General features: G+C 37.6%; 2 protein-coding genes across 3 annotated transcripts; one reads left to right on the forward strand and one right to left on the reverse strand.

Moving 5' to 3' along the window:
- The first annotated feature begins 1638 nt into the window (after positions 1-1638).
- On the forward strand, positions 1639-10485 carry LOC122034765 (protein MALE DISCOVERER 2-like). 2 transcript variants are annotated; one of them, XM_042594107.1, is made up of 14 exons: positions 1639-1775; positions 1952-2235; positions 2308-2440; positions 3015-3086; positions 3753-3896; positions 3987-4127; positions 7570-7665; positions 7758-7834; positions 7915-8358; positions 8694-8884; positions 8982-9114; positions 9205-9359; positions 9448-9636; positions 9803-10485. In XM_042594107.1, exons 2-14 carry the CDS (start codon positions 2139-2141, stop codon positions 10061-10063), a joined length of 2133 nt encoding a protein of 710 aa, XP_042450041.1. In that variant the 5' UTR covers positions 1639-1775; positions 1952-2138; the 3' UTR covers positions 10064-10485. The 2 variants fall into 2 exon arrangements, with proteins under 2 accessions (XP_042450041.1, XP_042450042.1); XM_042594108.1 differs by having other exon boundaries at positions 1656-1775; positions 1927-2235.
- Positions 10486-10566: 81 nt separating this feature from the next.
- On the reverse strand, positions 10567-12124 carry LOC122034766 (CBL-interacting serine/threonine-protein kinase 12-like). Its single transcript, XM_042594109.1, has one exon. The coding sequence runs from the start codon at positions 12079-12081 to the stop codon at positions 10636-10638; it is 1446 nt and encodes a 481-aa protein (XP_042450043.1). The 5' UTR covers positions 12082-12124; the 3' UTR covers positions 10567-10635.
- Positions 12125-21369: the final 9245 nt, after the last annotated feature.

The raw sequence follows: 21369 nt of genomic DNA on the forward strand, positions 1-21369 counted from the left end.
CATCTTCTCTGTCCTTTCTCTTTGTACATCTCTCCGAAATTATGGTACCACGATAAAATATTCAGATTATCATTTAGATATTCATGATTCGAATCCCAGCTACGATGTATTTATAGAAATTTTTTCTCCAAATAGGAGGCGTAATCAAATGATGTTGGGCTCTGAGCTGGTCACCACGTGTACTTTCCGATTTACCCTGATGATCGATAGAAAACTTATATGGGATTAGATCGATCACCCTAAGGATAGTAGATTAATTAGGATTATCATTTTTTTTTCTCTTTGTGCATACATGCATAAGCATTCATATCAGATATACATTAATCCTCATATGAAAGTGAGGTCTACAATTAAAATAAATAATAAAAAATACCATTGTAAAAATTTACATAACCTAAAATATGTCTAATCAGACATGTATAGATCCGTCGTAGGTTTTAATTAAAATTAGACATGTATAAATTCATCGTAGATTTTAGTTAAAATCACTGATGAATTTAGACACGTCGGATTAAAATCATTCAAGGACTTTTAGATTTTTAAGATTATAAGGAGTTAAATAGTATTTTTCTTTACTTATTCCAACTTCTCTAGAGATATTAAAATATAATAAAAAGAATCGACTCTAAACCCTAACATAAGTCTAATATGAATCATAAGATTTATATTAGGGCCAACGTAAACCTAATATGGATATTTATGCATGAAGAGAGAAAAAAAAAGGAAGATTACGTGCATTAGAGAGAGGAAAGAAGAGAGAGAAAAAGAAAAAAAAAAGTTAAATTTGCCATAAGGAATATAACATATAATTGAATAAACTCTTTGATAAATATTAAAGTAACATGCGTCTTTTGATTAATTCAGAAAATTACGTGTTCGATTTGGTAAATTATCGAATTTATTATTACAGCCGTAAAAAGACGATTTACTCGACCCTAGCACCTCCGTTGGTTTGTTCATTGTGACAAAAGGTAAATACGCTCACCCCCAGCGCCCCCGCCAACCCGTCCTAGAGCCAATACGAAGGAGGTAAATCACGGACGGCTACTAGCCTTTGGAATAGTGACTAGCACATAAAAGAGGTATTTATCTCGGCTTTATCGAGATTTTAACCCCAGACCTCATTGTGACAATACCTCATGTGCTAGTCATCAGATCCATCTGAGGGGATAAAAAAATAATTATGAAGAAAATAACTTATGAAAAAAATAAATCACGAATGACTATTAACATTGATTAATACGAATGACTATTAACATTGAACATAACTTATGGAGAAAACAGACACTAACTCTTATACGTCATGATAACAATATTATTATTCGTCCAGAGGTGATTCAAATTTATTATTATTATTATTATTATAATAATAATAGATTTGGATGACACAGCAATAGAAATCCAATAAAAATAATTTTTTTAAAAAATAATTAATTTTTCTAAAGTATCCAGCAGCTAATTAATTGGTACAGGTGGACCCAACTTCGAACACCGTGAGGCGGAGGCACGACAAGGCCTGAGAACGATGGGTGAGCGTGACTACACTTTGCGCGTCCGCCCCATGCGGCCGTGCCCCCGGTCCCACCTCCACCCCCACGCCAAGATAATTACTCCTCGCATTTCCATTTTTATGAAATTAAATAACAATAATAAACAACTCCACAATTCCACTCCCATCGGCTTCGGAACTCAACCCTGCGTCTCGCTCCTACCTTCCCCAACTACAACGCAACGTCTCCGTTCTCTTCCGCACTTTTTGATCGTCCGGTCACCATGTGAGCATGTTCCTTCTTTTCTGATCTTTTTTGTTTTGCAATTTTCCATCTCCTTTTGCAATCGGATTCCGTGAGATCGAAGCATCATCGGATTCGTCAGGAAAGTGGGGGCTTTATTATTCTTTTTTGTTTTCCTTCCCTTTTTTCTTAGTGGGTTATTCGGATCGATAATCCAGGTGCCGACAGATGAGGGCGTTCGGTTGAGGGAGCCGGGCCTCAGCTTGTTCCTGGTGCTCTGGTTACATGGCGTGACTCTGGAGTAGTAGTTGTTTGCCGATTTATGAAACGATTCCCTCGTCGATTTCGACCTCAGGAAGTCGAAGAGGGGAACCCTTGTGGATAGGTTAACGAGCATTCAAAGGAATGGGGGGACGATGCGAGTTCCAACTGCACAAGGTATTATGCGCGGCGCTGATGATCTGTCTCCTCGGCAAGGATTGCGCGTCGATTAACCTCGAAGGTAATTGCACATCTTAGTTCTGTGGATTTTTGTGTTTTGGTTGTGGGGTCTTGAATTTGGTTTTCGGTAAAGGGTTGGCTCTATTGGAGTTTCGTTCGAGAGTGGAGTCTGATCCTTTCGGGGCATTAGAGAATTGGAGGCCCAGTGATAGCATCCCTTGCAAATGGACCGGTGTTGGTTGTGTTGACGATAAAGTCGTTGCACTGTAAGATCATCTCACCCTCTTATTCGGTTTCTCGTGTTAGTTGTTATCTTGGCATCGTGCATGTTTTTTTTAGCGTATAAGAGCAATTATTTGACTTAAAGATGTGCTCCTCAAATTTGATCTGATAGTAAAAGTCGTGTATGCATATTGACATGGAACTGCTGATCTCGCATAAGTTTTATCTTTGTTAGGGAGGCACAAGATCTGTCTCAGTCTCGGTCTTTTAGTAGCTCAAGCAATGATGCTGGGATCAGTAGCAAATCACTATAAGACTAAAAGATTACTCGAAAAGGAGCTACAGCCATCGTTTCATGGCTTCATTCTAGAAAATTTAGTTGTCAGTATGATTCTATTTAGATGCAAAGTTTACATGCAAAAAAAATAAATTATGACGTTAATGCTTCTATTAATGGAGATTTCTAAATTTATGATCTCTAAATTTTCCATCTTTTTTTGGGAGGGGGGCTAGTGTTAGTTTGCTCCAAATTCATAATCCTGAGTTCACCTTGCTGTTTCTAAATCTTTTGTACACTTTCCTTCTTCAAGAATGAAAACAAGCTCTGCATGTTCACAGGGATCTAAAAGGATTCTCTCTGCAAGGAACTTTGGCGCCTGAGATTGGGAAGCTCAGACACTTGAAAGCTCTGTAAGTTGCACCTTTTTTCCATATTCAACTCAAGATCACACTTAAATCAGCTAATTCAATTGTTATGATTTGGTTAATAGATCCTATGATTTTCCCTAAAAATTTCATGTCGTTTATTTGCATGAGTTATTTACCCCCATCTGTTCATCTTCCTTAATATGCAGTGCCCGCATTGGGTGCCATCAAAGAAATTTATAATAACTCCATGCTTCTATCATGTTTTTTTTTTCTTTATCTCTATTTGAGGCTAACACATTCTCAAATTTGTATTATTTTATTAATGCCGTCTTAATAATTATATTCACATGAAAGACAGTTTCTTTTTGAACATGAAATATATCAGCAAGTGTTAGTGGGAGGAAAGATAAAAGAAGAGTTGTATCACCAAGCTAGGTTACTGACACTTTTTTGTGATTTTTTGTTTGTGATCGTTAGATGTATAATAGATTTTCTTGGGACTTATTTTGCAAGCTCAAAGGTCTTTTTTTGTGTGCTTGCACATTGGGCAGAATTCTGAAGACTGAGTGACAATTTTTGTTTTTTCTTTTTCCATAAATTTCATTACATGCTCCTAAGCAGTTATCATCTTTGGACTTTCCTGCTATGATTATTTGTTTTACTACTTTCGGGCTTCTATTGTTACTTTAACTGATTTTCTATCAACAGTGTGCTTTATCAGAACAAATTTTCTGGAGTCATCCCTAAGGAGATTGGAAGATTGAGCATGTTAGAGGTGTTGGATTTGAGTAATAATATGCTAAATGGTACAATTCCAAGGGAGATTGGAGGAATGTTATCCCTCAAACATCTGTGAGCCTCCTGTTACATATTTACTATGTTGTGCATCAGCTAAGAAAAATGCTTATTGGGAAAAATATCATTTTATATTTCTTTCTGCAGCTTTCTCTGTGGTAACAGGTTCCAAGGAAACAGGCTGTTGATTGTAAATCGTAACACATACTTTGATCTGATGAAGGATCCAAACCTTTCTTGCAATATGGCTAATAATCTGAATCATATAAACAGGAAGGTCAAACATTGGTAAGTAAATATTTGTTTCTTTAAATGTCCCTGTAACCTAGCTAACATAAGTTGCTGGTTAGATTTTGTTTTCATTGTTGTGTTTGTTATAGCATATAAATTTACAATTTAACATACACCTTACAGCATATAGATCTGTTATGGTATATAGACTTATTTGTCAGACACATTGCATGTCCTACAGATAGGATCATCATGCAAAATCAAAAAGTACACACTGAAATAGATAACACGGGGAATGAGGCAGGATTAAAGTTCATGATCTACATTATGTGCCAAAAGGAGTCGAAGTCACTATGAACTCATGTCCTGCACATTGATACCATGTTAAGGATTTGATTATCCAGTTGCGGGGAGGAAAAACTCAAGTTTCTAGTTAAGGGCTCAATTTATTGAATATGTTTTCATCGTTCTATTATATCTGTACTAGTATAGTTCCAAGTATCTGGTTCATATGAGTTTTAAATACTCTTTGAAAGATTTGTGCCTTCTAAAATGTGTTCAAGCCTTTTAAATTAAACTAGTATGTGTCCTTAGTAATATTATAGAAATAACAAAAAAAGACAAAGCCACAAGAATGGTGGTTGGATAATTTTTAAATGACAATAAAGAAGGTAGCTGGAATTAGCTGGAATTAGCTAGAATTACTTGATCCTACAATTAGCTTCAGCTGCCTTTTTGTGACGAATATATTTCCTGCTGCAGTGAGGAAAAAAAGAAAATTGCGTAACCTGTTCCAAATTTCTTTGTTCTTTTTTTTTGTGGAATTTGCTTTGACCTTTCCTTTCATGTACTTCTTAGAAAGAACCTCCATGTTATGACAACCAAGGTTTAAAATATCGACCGTGCCGAGGTTTCGGTCCCGGACCGGAACGATACGGTTTCGGTATCATATCGTGTTGTGTCGATATAATTTCAGTATTTTTAAATATAAATATAAATATATATATATTAATATTTGATTATTAAAGATGTTTATATTTTGAGATGTTGAATTTATATTTTAATATTTTCTCATAAGATAATACAATTAAATTTTTATAAAAAAAAAGTTTAAAAAATAAGTAATTCTTAAAATTCAAAACTAAGTTTGAAATTATAAAAATAATTATAAAATTATTTGAAAATTTTAAATTATTTTTTAATGTATTTGTAAATTTTTAATTTTAAAATTTTATTTGAAATGTTTAAGAATTATATATTTGTTTAATTTTTTAGATTAATTTAAATTTATGTTTAATTTTAAAATTATTTTATAAAATATTTATTAAAATTAAAAATTTTGAAATTATTTTTAATAGTTTATAATTATTAATAATCATAGTTTATTTATAAAAAATATATATTTAAAAAATAAAAAATTAACTAAATAAAAAAAAACCAAAAAATCGCGTTTTCGGTGACCCGTAGAAACCATCGCTATATTGCGATTACTATGGAGGGTTTAGGAATATATAATATTTTAATAGAATTTTTTAGAGTTTTAAATTAATTTTTATATATTTAATGGAATAATTTAATTAGGATTTTTTTAAAAAATTATTATTTATTTAAATTAGAGATAATTTGATCATTAAAAAAATAATAACATAACTAACTAAATAAATAAAAAAAATATTTATTATATATTTTTAAAATTAAAATAAATATAATATTTAATTAATTAGATAATTTAATAAAGCCTCTTTGAATTATCCCCCTCTACCATGGGAATTGTATTAATTTTAAAAAATATTTAATTAAAAAAATTAACCATGGCGAGCCCAGGCGCAGTCGCGACCCCTCCGGCTCGGTCGCGAGGATCGCGTGACCCCTCCGACCCGGTCGGAGGGGTCGCACAACACGGCTGCGAGGGTCGCGATGCCCTTCCTGCGCAGCTGCTGGTGTCACAATGCCCTTCCTCTTCACGGCCATCGTGACACCCTTTCTGCAAGGTTGCGAGCGTTGCGACTCCTCCGCACTGCAGGACTGGTGTCGGGTTCGTGCCGGTCGGCGGGCGGAATGAAATGTTTTGCCCGTTTCGACCGGCTTGGCACGAGATCTCAAACCCTAATGACAACCCAATTGTCTGAGCAAAGATTGACCCACTATCTTTTTTGTTATTGATCACTGTTGCTTGCTCAAGTAAAAGTTCATAGTAGATTCATTTGATTTTAAGAACCCCCTTGATTAGCTATGGTTTTAATATATGACTAAGTTATGGTCTCATGATTTATCATCATTCACCCTAATGAGATACTTATTAAATTGAATACCTCGTTAAGTTACCAAACTAGGTTGTATTAATTGATTCATTTAGGTCATACAAACTTTTTTTTAGCCCATATTTCATAAGGTCAGATTGAATTGAGATACCACAATATCCTCCGATTATGAAATCCCTGCCTAGTGCATTATTTGAATCATAGCATATTTCGTAGTTGGCAATAAAAAATTCACTATCACATTTCAGGTAGCTCAAATTTCAGTCAAATCCTCTAATTAAGCTATAATTGCATTCTAATGTATAAAAAATTCACTATCACATTTCAGGTAGCTCAAATTTCAGTCAAATCCTCTAATTAAGCTATAATTGCATTCTAATCTATCCATGACTCAGCTCCAAATTGTCCTGCTAACTTGATAGCTCGAACCACATGGATAAAATGCTGAAGTGAAACTGATGAACTCTCTCAATTGGTATACAAATTTTATATGATTTAAGATAAATCTACTAGATGCCTTTTTCCTTCAAAAAAAAAATCTAATAGCATCACTGCTGTTTTTTATCACAAAGTTATAATATACTGCTCATATCAGCCATGATTTTGAATTGAAGAATCAAGGGTGGCCTTATGTACTTAAATGGCAAGAAATTTGACTAGTTTGTCAACTGTCGCAAAAGCATGAATTATTTATTTATTTATTTATTTTGTAAATAAAGAACCAATGATGAATATTCCTTGAATTTTATGATTCAATGTTCTATCACTATTCTCACCAAATTTGCTTTGAGCTGAAAAGGCTAACCATCTTTTTGCAATTGTCATTTTCTGTTATATATATGTTTATACTATTTTCCCAAAGGAACAACCTCTACACTACTGATAAAATTCTATCTAATGTTAGGGACTTCTGATCATTGATAGATAACACAATCCACTGGAATCAAGATCAATAATTTATATTGAAATTTAGTGTGCCTATTATTGGTAAAAGCTTTGTGGAAAAATAAGAAAAAAAAAAAACCAATTATTCAATCTTTTGCAAGTGATAATTTCTCAACGGAAAATGGGAAATCAAAAGGAACAGGACTATTTTCCTTACTAAGATCAATCATTTTACTTGCTTTTATATCGTTACATTGATTCTTTTTATATGTTGTGCAAGTGTTTTTATGTATAAGTTAAATGGGTGGATTGTGGACTTTACGTGCAAGGACTTACTGTGATTAATGTAACAGCTTGTGGGGGACAAGTTGGCAAAAACTGAAAAGCTCTAATTCCCTTTGGATCCCTATCAAAGAGAAGATCTTGCAAATCTTTGACTTATTGCCAAAGTAATTATTCTTTTTTCCATCTTTTATTATATCATCTTGTGAGAAATAGGTATTTGGCTGATGATGTATTCTTAAAAATATCTCAACTACAGAAGAGGTATTTTTTCAAGCTTGAGACAGGAAGGGGGTGCTTCTGATGATCAAATGGATAGAACAAGTGATGTAGCTTGTAAGTGAAAATGCAAACGCACTGTACTTTGACCAGTGCAAGATGTATAATATAGTAACCACTGTCTTTACTTTATGTAGCTGGATTTGGTGAGCAATACATTTTGACGAGTGAAGGTGTAAAAGTTGTTCGCCGTAGGTTGGCTGGAGAAACCAGGAACCTTCCTGCAGCTCCTGGAGCCAGTGGTCCTGAAGCACAAGTTGTCAGTGTCCCACCTATTCCAAGTGGTTCATTTCCAGCAGTACCCCTTAAACCTAAACCAATGCCATCTTCATCCTCAATACCTCCGAGCCCATCCGCATCTCCATTAATACCTCATCCTCAGCCAACACCAATTCCTTCTAATTCTCTTCTATCATATAAAAATTCATCAGGATGGGTGTACATACTTATTACTTCAGTTGCTGCTTTACTTCTTGCCATAGGAATATGCATGTTTATAGTGTATCGCAACAATGGGCCAACCACAATAGGTCCTTGGAAAACTGGTTTAAGTGGTCAGTTGCAGAAGGCTTTTGTGACAGGTAAATCCTTTGTATTCTATGCTTGATTGTTATTTCAATATTTGATGGACATGATAAGTACTAGTGTGCTACTATATCCGATAATAGAATAAATAATTAGTTTCACCATTTTACCTCAATAAGCCTTTCTCAAGTTGATATTGTTTTGTGAAGCCTATTAGTGATCTTAGCCATGAATGAAGGGAAGCTTTGAAGCATATTAACCTTCGAATTAAAATTTTAGATTGGAATTACATTCAAAATGGCTCTCTGACTAAGCAGTTTTGAACTAGGCATAGGTGCTTGTTGTCATGTAAATTAATGCATGACCTATTTCTTCTTGTTAACGTAAACAGGGGTACCAAAATTGAATCGCCCAGAACTGCTAGCTGCTTGCGAGGATTTTAGTAATATTGTTGTCAGCTTTCCAGAGGTTACTATCTTTAAGGGAACATTATCAAGTGGGGTTGAGATAGCAGTCGCCTCAACGACAATCACATCTGCAAATGATTGGTCGCAGCATGCAGAAATATGTTTCAGGAAAAAGGTTTTAATTCTTGCTATCTTTATTATCATTGCCTTCTCTCTACACTGTCATGTTGATTGTCGGTGTATTGACACCTTTTGTTATCTTGGGCATTCAGATAGATACTCTGTCTCGTATAAACCACAAGAATTTTGTTAATCTCCTTGGTTATTGTGAGGAAAATGAACCATTTATGAGAATGATGGTCCTTGAATATGCACCCAATGGTACACTTTTTGAGCATCTTCACTGTAAGTAGAAAACCATTAATTTGATTGGATATTAGTTGATGATTTATAAGTTAATGACCATCCATAATAATGATGTTGAACTTTCTGCAGTGGAAGAATTTGAGCATTTGGACTGGAATGCTAGAATGAGGATAATCATGGGAACAGCCTACTGTCTGCAGTACATGCATGAGTTGAACCCACCCATATCTCATCCAAATCTCTCATCAAGCTCTATCCTTGTATCAGAGGATTCTGCTGCTAAGGTAATGATTCTTTGTTAGATTATAACATGGCTGATTATGTTATCTAAAAATACATGGATGAATAGATGCTGATATACATTAAATGCAGGTAGTGGATGTTAATGTTTGGAATGAAATTTTTGCCAAGGGAAAGACAAACGGTGACAAGGACTTTGATCAGTCTGGAAACCATTCTGCTGATCCTGCAAGTAATGTTTATAATTTTGGACTACTGGTATTGGAAGTAATTTCTGGAAAGGTTCCATATTCTGAAGAACATACGCAACTTCTTAATGCGGTGAGTTGAGACAGCACTAACTGTATCTTGTATCTTTGTTCTTCTTTTTGATATTTTTTTTCTCATCATTTCTTTAGCCTTTTGAGAAGTTTTAGTGGAAATATCATCATTTTGGATGGTTAGATATGCACTGTTGTCTAAGGTGTCAACATTTTTGTAATAACAGGTTGCAGAGTACCTTAGTGGCAATGACACTGCTAACTCTTTGATTCAATCCACTTTAAAATTGCACAAAGACAAGGACCTAGATATCCTTTGTAAGGTAATCCAACATTGCATCAATCCTGATCCAAGCAAGAGGCCAAGTATGAAGGAAGTCACTAACATATTACGGGAGGTGATTACAATTTCACCTGAAGCAGCTACTCCAAGACTTTCTCCCCTTTGGTGGGCTGAACTTGAGATCCTGTCAGTTGAAGCGAGTTGATCTGAAATCCGTGACATGCTCCAAACACGAATCCTTTTGTCCACTTATTCACCAGCCTTATGATACATTCATAGCCCTTTGTAGTAGGTGGTTGAATGTGCATATTCTTAAGGAGATGCATCGTCCTACTTCTTTTTAGCCATTACTTATGGTTATGAACAAGGGAAGTTCTGCTGCAATCTGCGAGTTTTGTGAGAAACTAAGGTGTGTCCAAGTAGATCTCATAAGAACTAAAATATGTATAATCTTCGTGTTCAATTACTGCAGTATGGCGCATTCAGGACCAAGATTTTATGGCCGGAGTGTATATTCTTAAATTCCCTTATGAACTCGATCTTTAATTTGTAAAGACTATTAGAGTGTTGTGCTTGTGGCAAACTGAATTCTTGTTGAAGGCTACTAAAGCCCACCCGTTTGCTTGAGTAGGGTATTCTTTTGACATGAATGCTGATTTTGTTCTTGAAGCTTTGATTTCAAATGGAATTGCAGAATTTCTCTATCCAAGTCAAAACTATTGTTTTATGTAAAAGTTTTTTAATGGTATCGAATCTGGAAAATAACACAAAGTATCCCTATCCGATGCTGGCCGTGGTTTTCGATATAGGAGGCGACTCGCACATGAGATGTTTTAATCCAGGCTTCAGCTCGTTGATGCAGAATTCTTCGTACTCCTTTTCATCCCCAGCCTTCTTTTTCACCTCAACCACCACCATTGAAGGGGTTAACTCATATATCTCCACGCAAATCGTCAAGGGGCCCTTCTCCCCCTCCCTCGTCCCTTCCAAGAAGACCCTGCAATCCTTCCCTCTAACCTTGAAGCCTGCGACATTCGCAATCTCCTCTAGTTTCGCTACGATCTTCGGCGCAGGCTCCTTGGACAAAAACCTGGTCATCTCCCCGGTTTCTTCAAACAATCCAGAGAGGTCGAATCCCTCGGAGAAAGAAATGATATCGAATGCCGTAAGGCTCGGCGGCCTCGGCAGACCTAGCGGCTCTCGATGATCGTCTGAAAAGGAAGCCGGACAGGAAGCGACTGAGCAGTCGGACTCGGACCCTGATTCGTGGTCATTTTGCGATCGGCCGTCTTCTTCCGGTTCGGCTATGCTGTGCAGTTCGTTGTCTTCGATATAGAATCGGATGTGGCGGAACCCTTTCTTGAACCAGGAATTCTCCATTATCTCGGGGATGGTGATCCGGGTTTGGGGATTAACATCGAGAAGGCGGTGTAAGAGATCGGTGAGTTCCTGCGAGAACCATCGGGGGCACCTGAAGACGCCCCTGTAGATCTTGCGGTACATGGCCACGACGCTTCGGTCGTAGAAGGGTAGGTGGCCGGCCATTAGCAGGAAGAGAATGACGCCGCACGACCAAATGTCAACTCTGGCACCGTCGTAGCCTCGCTGGGAGAGGACCTCGGGCGCGACGTATGCCGGGGTTCCGCAGAAGGTGTGGAAAAGGCCGTCGCTCCGAATCTGGTTGGCGACGGCGGAGAGCCCGAAGTCGGAGACTTTTAGGTCACCTTTCTCGTCCAGGAGGAGGTTTTCCGGCTTGAGGTCGCGGTGGTAGACACCGCGAGCGTGGCAAAAGGCCACGGCGGAGATGAGCTGCTGGAAGTAGCGGCGGCCGGTGTCCTCGCAAAGGCGGCCCTTGGAGACCACGGAGAAGAGCTCGCCGCCGCCGACGAACTCCATGATGAAGTAAATCTTGGTCTTAGTAGCCATGACCTCGAAGAGCTCGACGATGTAGGGGTGGCGCACGCGGCGGAGGATGGAGATCTCGCGCTTGATGTGCGCCACGAGTCCTCCCTTGAGGATCGACTCCTTGTCCAGGGCCTTGATGGCGACGAGCTCGTCGGTGCGCACGTTGCGGCCGACATAGACCTTGGCGAAGGTTCCAGAACCTAGGAGCTTCCCGACTTCGAACCGCCCAAGGAGGAGCCGTTTGCCTCTTCCGCCGCCACCTTTCTCGCCCAACGCCTCCCGCTCGTTCGCCGCCTTCGTTGCGGCCGGCTCCGCCATCGGGGACGGGAGAGATTCCAATCACATTTCTTTCCAATCCTTCGCCCCGAAGCATTAAATTTGGTGATCGCTCAATTGGAAAGATTTGCGCGTCTGCGGGCGTCGCGACGGCAGTCTGTCGCTTTCTCACGGTTCCTTCTTCCCCGTTTCCCACCGTGTTTGTCCTGTCACTATTTTTCTTTTTTTTTTCTTTATATATATATATCAAATAAATTCGAAGAATTAATAAAACAAAGTCGCTGCCCCGTCAACAAAACTCTGTATTCTACTACCCACGCGCCAAAAAACAAAAACAAAAACAAAAAAACATGTGTAATAAATAATCTGAGAGCGCGAAAATGACGACGTTTTCAATTGTGTGAGGATCTAACTGTAGTCGGTCAAACAAGGCCGCCCGTTTCTTCTGAGCGGAATAATCAATGATTCGTGTCGGCTTTATGCCACGCGTAATACGTAAGCGATATAATTTTGGACGGTGATTTTTTGTTACGAATAAATTTGGGAAATGCATTCATTGGGACAATAGCGTCAAAGTTTTGCAGAACAATACAATTTGCAGAACAATAGCGTCGAAGTTTTGCAGAACAATACAATTTGCTCCTAAGTAATATGATGAAATTCTCCCGAGCAATATAACTAGGTTCATTGCAGAATAACATATGGAGTTTTCTACATAGCAATAATGATAGAGTTTCGCATGACAATATTACTAAAAGTCAGTCGAACAATAACGCTAAGTCTCGTAGAATAATGTTATGGAGGTTTTCACATAACAATAATCCTGAAAGTCTATCAAGCAATATCGTTAAGCTCCCCTTAGCAATATAGTATTGCATATTGGTACTTGAGGGAATCTTCCACTTGGCAAGGATGATATCTTCCTTTGTTAAAGCGACTCTTTCATCATGTACCAAGTGTTACGAAGCTTCTTATTATCAATACGTGGTGATGATTGAATGGAGAGGTGTCAAAAGTAACTCATTTGATTCCTTTCTTATCTTATGTGGCGAGCAATCAATGAGGAAGCAAGTAGTAGGTGTCAAAGATGGATCCTCTGATTCCTTTCTTATCTTACGTTCCTTTCTTATCTTACGTGACGATCGATCAATTGAGAAACAAGTAGTGAGTGTTAGAGACGGTTCTATTGATTCCTTCCTCATCTTACATGGAGATCGGTGAATGGAGAAACGGTATATAATGGATTACTAGAAACCTCATCCTCACTTGGGCGGAAAAAGATAAAAGGGCGCAAAGGTGGATGACGTGTAGATTCCTTTCAGAGGTCTATTTAAGCACAGGTACGGTATAAGGTATGTCGGTCTTCTTATTCTCGCAAGTGGAGACGACTTTTCTCCACCCAACTCTTTCTTCTTTGTCAGTAACTGATTTGAACGTTGAAGGAACTGTGTTAGCAAACTAGTCCAAGCTTTAATATGTGTTACATCGCAGGGTGTTAAATCTCACGAGTTGGAATGTGAATCTAAGGGCATCTCCAATATAATGTTTGTAAAAAGTTTATAAAATTCAAAAAAGTTGAATAAAAGAACTTGTACCATTTTAGAGATGAGATTTAAGATTTGTTATTTAAAAGTAATAGTGAAAATTCAAACAAGTTTTTTTATTTTGAAATTAATATAATTAATATGTATGAAATCATGCAACTATATGATATGAATTGGATTAAAAAAAATTTTTAGAGCTTTAATTATTATTGATGTTTCAGTAAATTTTTATAACGTTGATGTGATATATTAAAATTATTAAAGAAAAATCATTTAAAACTCTAAAATTGGAAATACTCTAAAATCTCATTTAGTGCTCTAAAAATTAGAAATGCTCTCAGCTTTATGTAAAGAAGATATCTGGGAGTGGGAAAAGAGACCATTATATATAATTAAATAAATAAATAAATAAATTTAAACATGTAAAGTTCATAAATAATATTCATGGATATAGTTTAAGAGTTTTGCACGTGAATAACGTTCATTAGTTTTGTTGACAAATATTATTCACGATATTCATAAATAAATAATTTTTTATAAAATGAGCAAATAAGGTCACTCGCTTAAAATTATAAAAATTTTCAGCAAACAAATAAATTTAATATGAGAGTTTGAACCAATATCCAGTCATATTTGAATAATTTTAAGTTACCCCGGATTGTAACATAGTCGATAGACATCTTTGACATAATGATCAAGAATAGATTTTTAGAAATTGATGATTTGAAATTTATTTTATCATGCACTTGACGTCTATGTACTTATATATATCTTCTTCTATATCCATATGATCAACACTAAATAATTATTAATATAACGGGCCTATATTGAATAATCTTAAGTTAGTAAAAAAACAACTCAAACTTGAAGAACCAGTTCCCATGCTGGATTAATTTTAAACTTAATTCAATTTAATTACTTTATTAAACATATAGAAATTGACACTAAAGTAAAACTCGCCATCTTAATTTGATAAATCCAACAAATAATTAAAAATAAAGAGTACAAAGTCTATACGTAAGTAATTACAAGAAAAATCTAAATTCTAAATTTAAAAGGTAAAAGATTAAATTAAACTAAAGGTTATAAATAATAATTCTATTAAAATTATATAATTTAACATTCCCTCAAACTTACGATGTTACAGTCACAAGAATTGAAAGTTTATCAGACAAAAATCGAAAGCGCGAAGCTAAATGAGCCTTGGTAAATATACCTGTTATTTATAATGAGGAAGGAACAAAAGATAGTGTGATAATGTTAAGTTATAGATGATGACGAGTGAATGACAATCTATCTCAATATGCTTCGTTCTCTCATGAAAAATTATATTGCGTACAATCTGAATGATTATCACAATGAAGAATAGTAGGTTTCTGAAAAAAAATTCCATATCTACAAGTAACTAACATAGCTAAACAATCTCACAATTGATGACAGTCATGACATGATACTCAGCTTCTTATTGTTTCAAGGGATAAGAGAATCTCTAACAAAAAACACAAAAGCCGGTGGTCGACTTATAATCCGTAAGGTCACTCGCCCAATCAATATCATAGTATGCACAAAACTTTAACGAGAAAGTAGAAGAAAATAAGAGACTCTGAAACTGAGTTATCTAAAGATACTGAAGAATGCGAAGAACAGTAGCCCAATGAACTGTGGTCGATGCAGTGACAAACTGACTAACTGTTGGGGTTCAATCAGAATCTCACATTAGAAAGATTCGGTGAAGAGCATAGGTTTAAAAGGATGAGGTCTTTTGAGGAGAGCCCAAGAACAAAGTCATGAGGGCCTAGGCCCAAAGTGGACAATATCATGTCATTGTGGAGATATGTGGATATTCTTTTGGGTACAACACTAACCACATGTAAAGCATACACAATATCAAGACGAATCACAGTGAGATAAACCAAGATTCCGATAACTGTACGATTGAGGTTAGGATCTGGCAAAGAAGAACCATTTGATGGAAAATACCTAACAATAGTCTCAAGGGGAGTATCCGAGTATCAACTACCCTGTTGTTAGTAAGACGTATATGCTCAAATAGATCAGCTATGTACTTTGACTGAGATAAAAGATAACCTTTATGTGAAGAGGCAATCTCGATCCCTAGAAAATAGTATAGCAAACCTAAGTCTTTCATAGCGAAACAATGAGCTAATTCAAACTTCAAAGACTTAATTCCATCAAAATTATCATCAGTAATTATTATGTCATTCATATATAACGATAAAAGTATACGATCTGCACGCGTACTCTTGACAAATAAAGCTGAATTATGATTACTGGTACGAAAGCCAAGCGAGGTAATCACCATGGAGAACTTTGCAAACCAAACACGTGGTGCTTGTTTGAGTCCATAGAAAGCTTTGTGAATCCTACAAACTTCACCAAATCGATGAGTAACTCAAGGGGGAGGCACCATATACATTTCTTCTTGAAGATCACCATTTAAGAAAGCATTCTTGACATCCATCTGAGATATTTTCCATCGATGAACAAAGGCAATGACAATTAACATATAACAGTGGTCATTTTAATAACAGGGGCAAAAGTTTCCTCATAATTCATGTCATACTCCTGAGAATAACCTTTAGAAATAAGACGAGTTTTGTACCTTTCGATAGAACTATTAGATTTAGTTTTAATTTTAGAGATCCAACGAGAACCAATGCCGTGTTTTCCTGGTGACAGAGGTACCAAATCCTAAGTATGAGTATGATGCAGAGCAATTAATTCCTCGTCTATAATAGTCTGCCAAAGAGGATTACCAACAACTTCTTTATATGACAAAAGCTCAGAAAGAGGATAAACAGAGGCAATAAAAGAAGCAAATGAAGTAGAATAATAAGAATAAGTAAAATTAGATTGCTTAGTAGACTTACGAGGATATATCGACCGACGAATAGGATTGTACGCAATCTCTAGAGGTGATGGAACAGTCGCAGGAGGGGGAGGTGGAGATGTCTCGAGAATACCAGATTCAGTGAAGCAGTCATGTGGAAGAGTAGTCATGGGGGAGGCTTCGTCGGTGTTGGTACTGAAGGGATCAATGCGAATAAGAGCTGCATGAGTCATGTCATGTGGTAGAAGATGTATGGAGAAGAAAGTAATATGTTCAAGAAACATAACATGATGAGATACATACAATTTTTTACTAACTGGATCAAAACAACAATATCCCTTTTGACCAAGACCATAACCAAGAAAGACATATAAAGCAGATTTAGAGGACAACTTATCATGCTTGACGTGTGGTCTGAGAACAAAATATATACAACTAAAGACATGTAAAGAGGAATAGTCAGGAGCATGACCATACAATTTTTAAAAAGGAGACAAACCTGAATTGTGAGAAGTTGGAATCTTATTAATTATATGAGTAGCAGTAAGAACTGCTTCTCCCCAAAAAATACTAGGAACATCTGCAGACAATAAGAATAAACGGGTTGTCTCAACAAGATATCTATGCTTTCTCTCTGCAACCCCATTCTATTCACGTATTTCTGGACATGAGGTTTGATGTATAGTACATTCTGATGCAAGTAAATAAGAAAAACTATTGGAAGTGTCTTCACCCCTTAAATCACAATGAACCAAGTTGATAGATGCTCCCTTGACAAATGCCTACAAGACACGAAAGATAGACATTTTAGGTACCCAAATCTTGGGACCTAATGCATCTACAATGAAAGACCTAGGAACCCATGCCTTGGTCACACCCTTCCTAGTCTCATGAACCCTAGAAGCATGTGATATATGAAATTGGGTTCTAGACACTAGTGAAATGAAACTAGACTCCTTAGGTTGATATCCTAACCCAGCCTTGTTGTAGACCGTCCTTTGGGCATTTAAAATCATATCTAAGGTCTTAGAGCTAGTTGAGAATTTTTCAATAATTTTCTTGAGTTTCTCAACTTCACCCTTTAAGGCTTTGTTTTCATCCTCAAGGAGCTCTTGATGTAGGTCATCAACCTCATCTTCCCTAAGAGCCTTCAAGTGCTTTACTTCATCTTTTAATGATTTAACTTCAGTTTTTGATTTCTTAAGCAAAGTAGATAAATGTGTAATAGTTTTATAACATTTCTCTAAATGCGGAGAGGTTACCTCTTCATCATCCGAAGACGATGAAGCCACGGTTGAGGTGTCACTTGTGTCACCATCACTCCCGGAATCCAGTTCCTCCCTTGCCATGAACGCTAATTGACGTGTGCTTTTCTCCTTCTTCTCTTCCTCCGATGAGCTTGAGGAGGATTCATCCCAAGTAGCCTTGAGAGCTTTCTTCTTCTTGGCCCTTTCCTCCTTCTTCTTGAGTTTTGGACACTCGCTCCGATAGTGTCCTTTCTTGCTACACTCATAACAAGTAACATTAGTTTTATCAACATTTTGATCGATAGGTTTACCTTTCCCTTTGTATCTCCGGCTTCTTCTCATGATTCTCCTTACAAAGTTGGCAATCTCGCTTGATGATGATCCACCTTCATCATCGGACTCGGAGGAGGATGAGGATGAAGGAATCTCTTTTTCCTTCTTCCTTCTTCCATCCTTGCTCTTTTCTTCTGCAACTAAGGCAATACCTTTCTCTTTTTGACCCTTGTTAGCAAGTTCATGAAGTTTCATTTCACAAAAGAATTCATCTAATTTAACAATTGAAAGGTCCTTGGAGACCTTGTAGGCATCTACCATCGATGACCACAAGGCATTCCTCGGAAAGGCTTTGAGAGCATACCTTACAAGATCGCGATTCTCTACGCGTTCATCTACGGAATGGATACCATTGATGATTTCTTTGAACCTTCCGTGTAGTTCACTTACCGTCTCGTTCTCCTTCATGGTGAGGTTTTGTAGTTGGTTTAGGAACAAGTCTCTCTTGGCGATCCGAGAGTCTCGGGTTCCTTCTTGGAGCTCGATGAGCTTGTTCCACAAATCTTTTGCACTCGTGAATGGACCTACCTTGACGAGTTGATCCTTGGCTATCCCACATTGTAGAGTGACCACCGCCTTGGCATCGGCTTGTCCTTTACGAGTTTGCTCGGTGGACCACCTTGATGAGTCAAGTTCCTTACCTTCTTCGTCCTTCGGAGGTGTAAACCCTTCCTTGACAGAGAACCACATGGAGATGTCGGTCTTGAGATAATATTTCATGCGGCTCTTCCAATATTGAAAGTCCGCTCCGTCAAAGTAGGGTGGACGATTGGTGCTAAACCCTTCCTTCATAGCCATCTTCTTGCTCTTTAGGGTGTTAATCCGGATGAAGAGCACCAAGCTCTGATACCACTTGTTAGGACCTTCGGATGGCTAGAGAGGGGGGGTGTGAATAACCTCCTCTAAAACTTAAACAATCTTCTCACAAAAGTTTGTTAGCACAGCGGAAATATGCAAAAGAAAAACTAATACAAGGAAAAGAAACAACCCACAACTAACACAAGTATGTACGAGGTTCGGGGATAACTTGCCCCTACTCCTCGGCGTGTCTGTAAGGTAGACAATCCCTTGATCTTTCCGTAGATCACACCCCGGATAGATTCCGGCTAAGAATTTCTCCTTCTTGGTGGAGTAACCTCTCCACAAAGTCACAGAAAATATTTAAATGAAGCACAAGACTTACAGGGATCAGTGGCTAAAGGGAATGAAAAATAAGCTTACAGCCACGATGAAAGCAGAGCGCAAAACCAGAAGAAGTTCCTTAGCCAAGAGCTCAAAAACACACAGCACTCTAGCTTGATCGACCGAGAGAGCTTTTCTTTTTCTTTTTCTTTTTTTTGGTTGTTCGATCGAACATCTCATACTCCTTCTTCTTATGCCTCAGCCTTTTCCATTGCGTTTGCCTGTATCGAATCACTGCAACTTGCACCGAATCGCTGCTGCCAACTCAGGCATCGCCAATCACTTTTCCTCCTCATCTGGTTCTCTGAACTCACACCAATACCATCCATGGTCTTCATTGGTGTCTCTGAGCTCGAACCAATAGCCAAGAGTCAAGCTGATTGCAACCAGAACACAGCCAGATCGCCAGTAACCGTTGATGCTCCAATTACACCATTTGCAGCCAAACACAGTAGAAAAACCACTTTGTCTTATTCCTCTGATAGACCTTAATTTGAACTTAAGCACTGGCATGATACCTGCAACCTGCAACGTAAAAAACTCACACCAGATGGTTAAATCAGACGAATCAGAAGTTGCAGGCAAATAGACAGTGTTGTGAATCGGTCAGCAGACCGATCCATAGTCCTCTGGACCGATCAGGACATACCTTGATCGGTCTGGGAGGCTTCTGATCGGTCTGTGGACCGATCAGCCTATAGGTGGATCGGTCCACAGACCGATCCCCTTATTGTCCTCTGAATCTCATCGCTTCCTGATCGGTCTACAGACCGATCAGATAACTTATAGTGAACTACTGTTTGGTTACTGATCGGTCACCATACCGATCAGATAACCCACAGAAAGCTACTGTTTGGTTACTGATCGATCACCAGACCGATCAGATAACCACAGTATCACTGGATCGGTCTGTTGAGCGATCAGATATCCATAGTATCACTGGATCGGTCAGCAGACCGATCCAATGCCTATGTAAGGTAGGTTTAGAGAACGAGCTACCGAGTCCTCTCTGACCTAGTCCGGAGAACGAGCTACCGAGCCCTCTCCAACTTCGTCCGGTCCAGAGAACGAGCTACCGAGCCCTCTTTGACCTAGTCCGGAGAACGAGCTACCGAGCCCTCTCCGACTTCGTCCGGTCCAGAGAACGAGCTACCGAGCCCTCTCTGACCTAGTCCGGAGAACGAGCTACCGAGCCCTCTCCGACTTCGTCCGGTCCAGAGAACGAGCTACCGAGCCCTCTCCGACTTCGTCCGGTCCAGAGAACGAGCTACCGAGCCCTCTCTGACTTCGCGTGCCAAGTTTCCATACTTGCATAAGATAAACCCAAGTACAATAAGTACAATAATTAATAAAAGAAACATAATATCTTGATCCCCCTTTGTAGTAACAAGAGAAGACCCCTACACATCAAAAGAAACAAGATCAAAAGGATTATGAGAAAAAGATAGTCTTTTATTGAAAGGTAATGTAGAAAATTTTACTAGTTTACAATCATTACAATCTGAAATATTATGACTTTTTAAAGTTCCTAATACTCTAGACGAAGCTAAAATTGTAACCGAGATGCTAAAACATGATCTAGTAAAATCAGAAGAAGAATGACTCAATCGAAAGATAAGAAATTGACACTAGAAGCTGTAATATTTGGTACTTGAAACTTATCCATGATATAGAGGCCTTCTTTTCTACAACCTATCCCAATCACCTTATGAGATTGCGAGTCTTGCACATAACAATTGGATGAAGAAAAAGAAATTGAATCCAGACTCAGACAATTGATTAACAGAAACAAGATTAATTGTAAGACTAGGAATATAATAAACATCAAGAAAAGATAAGTAAGTTGTAACATCAGAACCAACACCTAATAATGACATCGAAGTACCATCAGACGTTATAATTGATAAAGATGAATCAGAAGATCAAAGATGACAAGTTAGGTGACATGTGATTAGAGGCTCCAGAATCTTAGATCTACAAAAAGGAAGATATACCTGATGTTCTAGAGGATGATAAACCTATATGAGAAGAATTAAACATAGCAGAGGGCTGTAAAGCAAGGAATTGTTGAAACTGCTCAAGTATATGTGGATCTAAAAAGGGGACAGCCACTGCATTACTAGACTGAGATAGTCCATTTAGCAATTGTTGTGATTGATTATCAGATTTCTAT

Source organism: Zingiber officinale, chromosome 11B (genome assembly GCF_018446385.1).
Source record: "Zingiber officinale cultivar Zhangliang chromosome 11B, Zo_v1.1, whole genome shotgun sequence".
Lineage (NCBI taxonomy): Eukaryota > Viridiplantae > Streptophyta > Magnoliopsida > Zingiberales > Zingiberaceae > Zingiber > Zingiber officinale.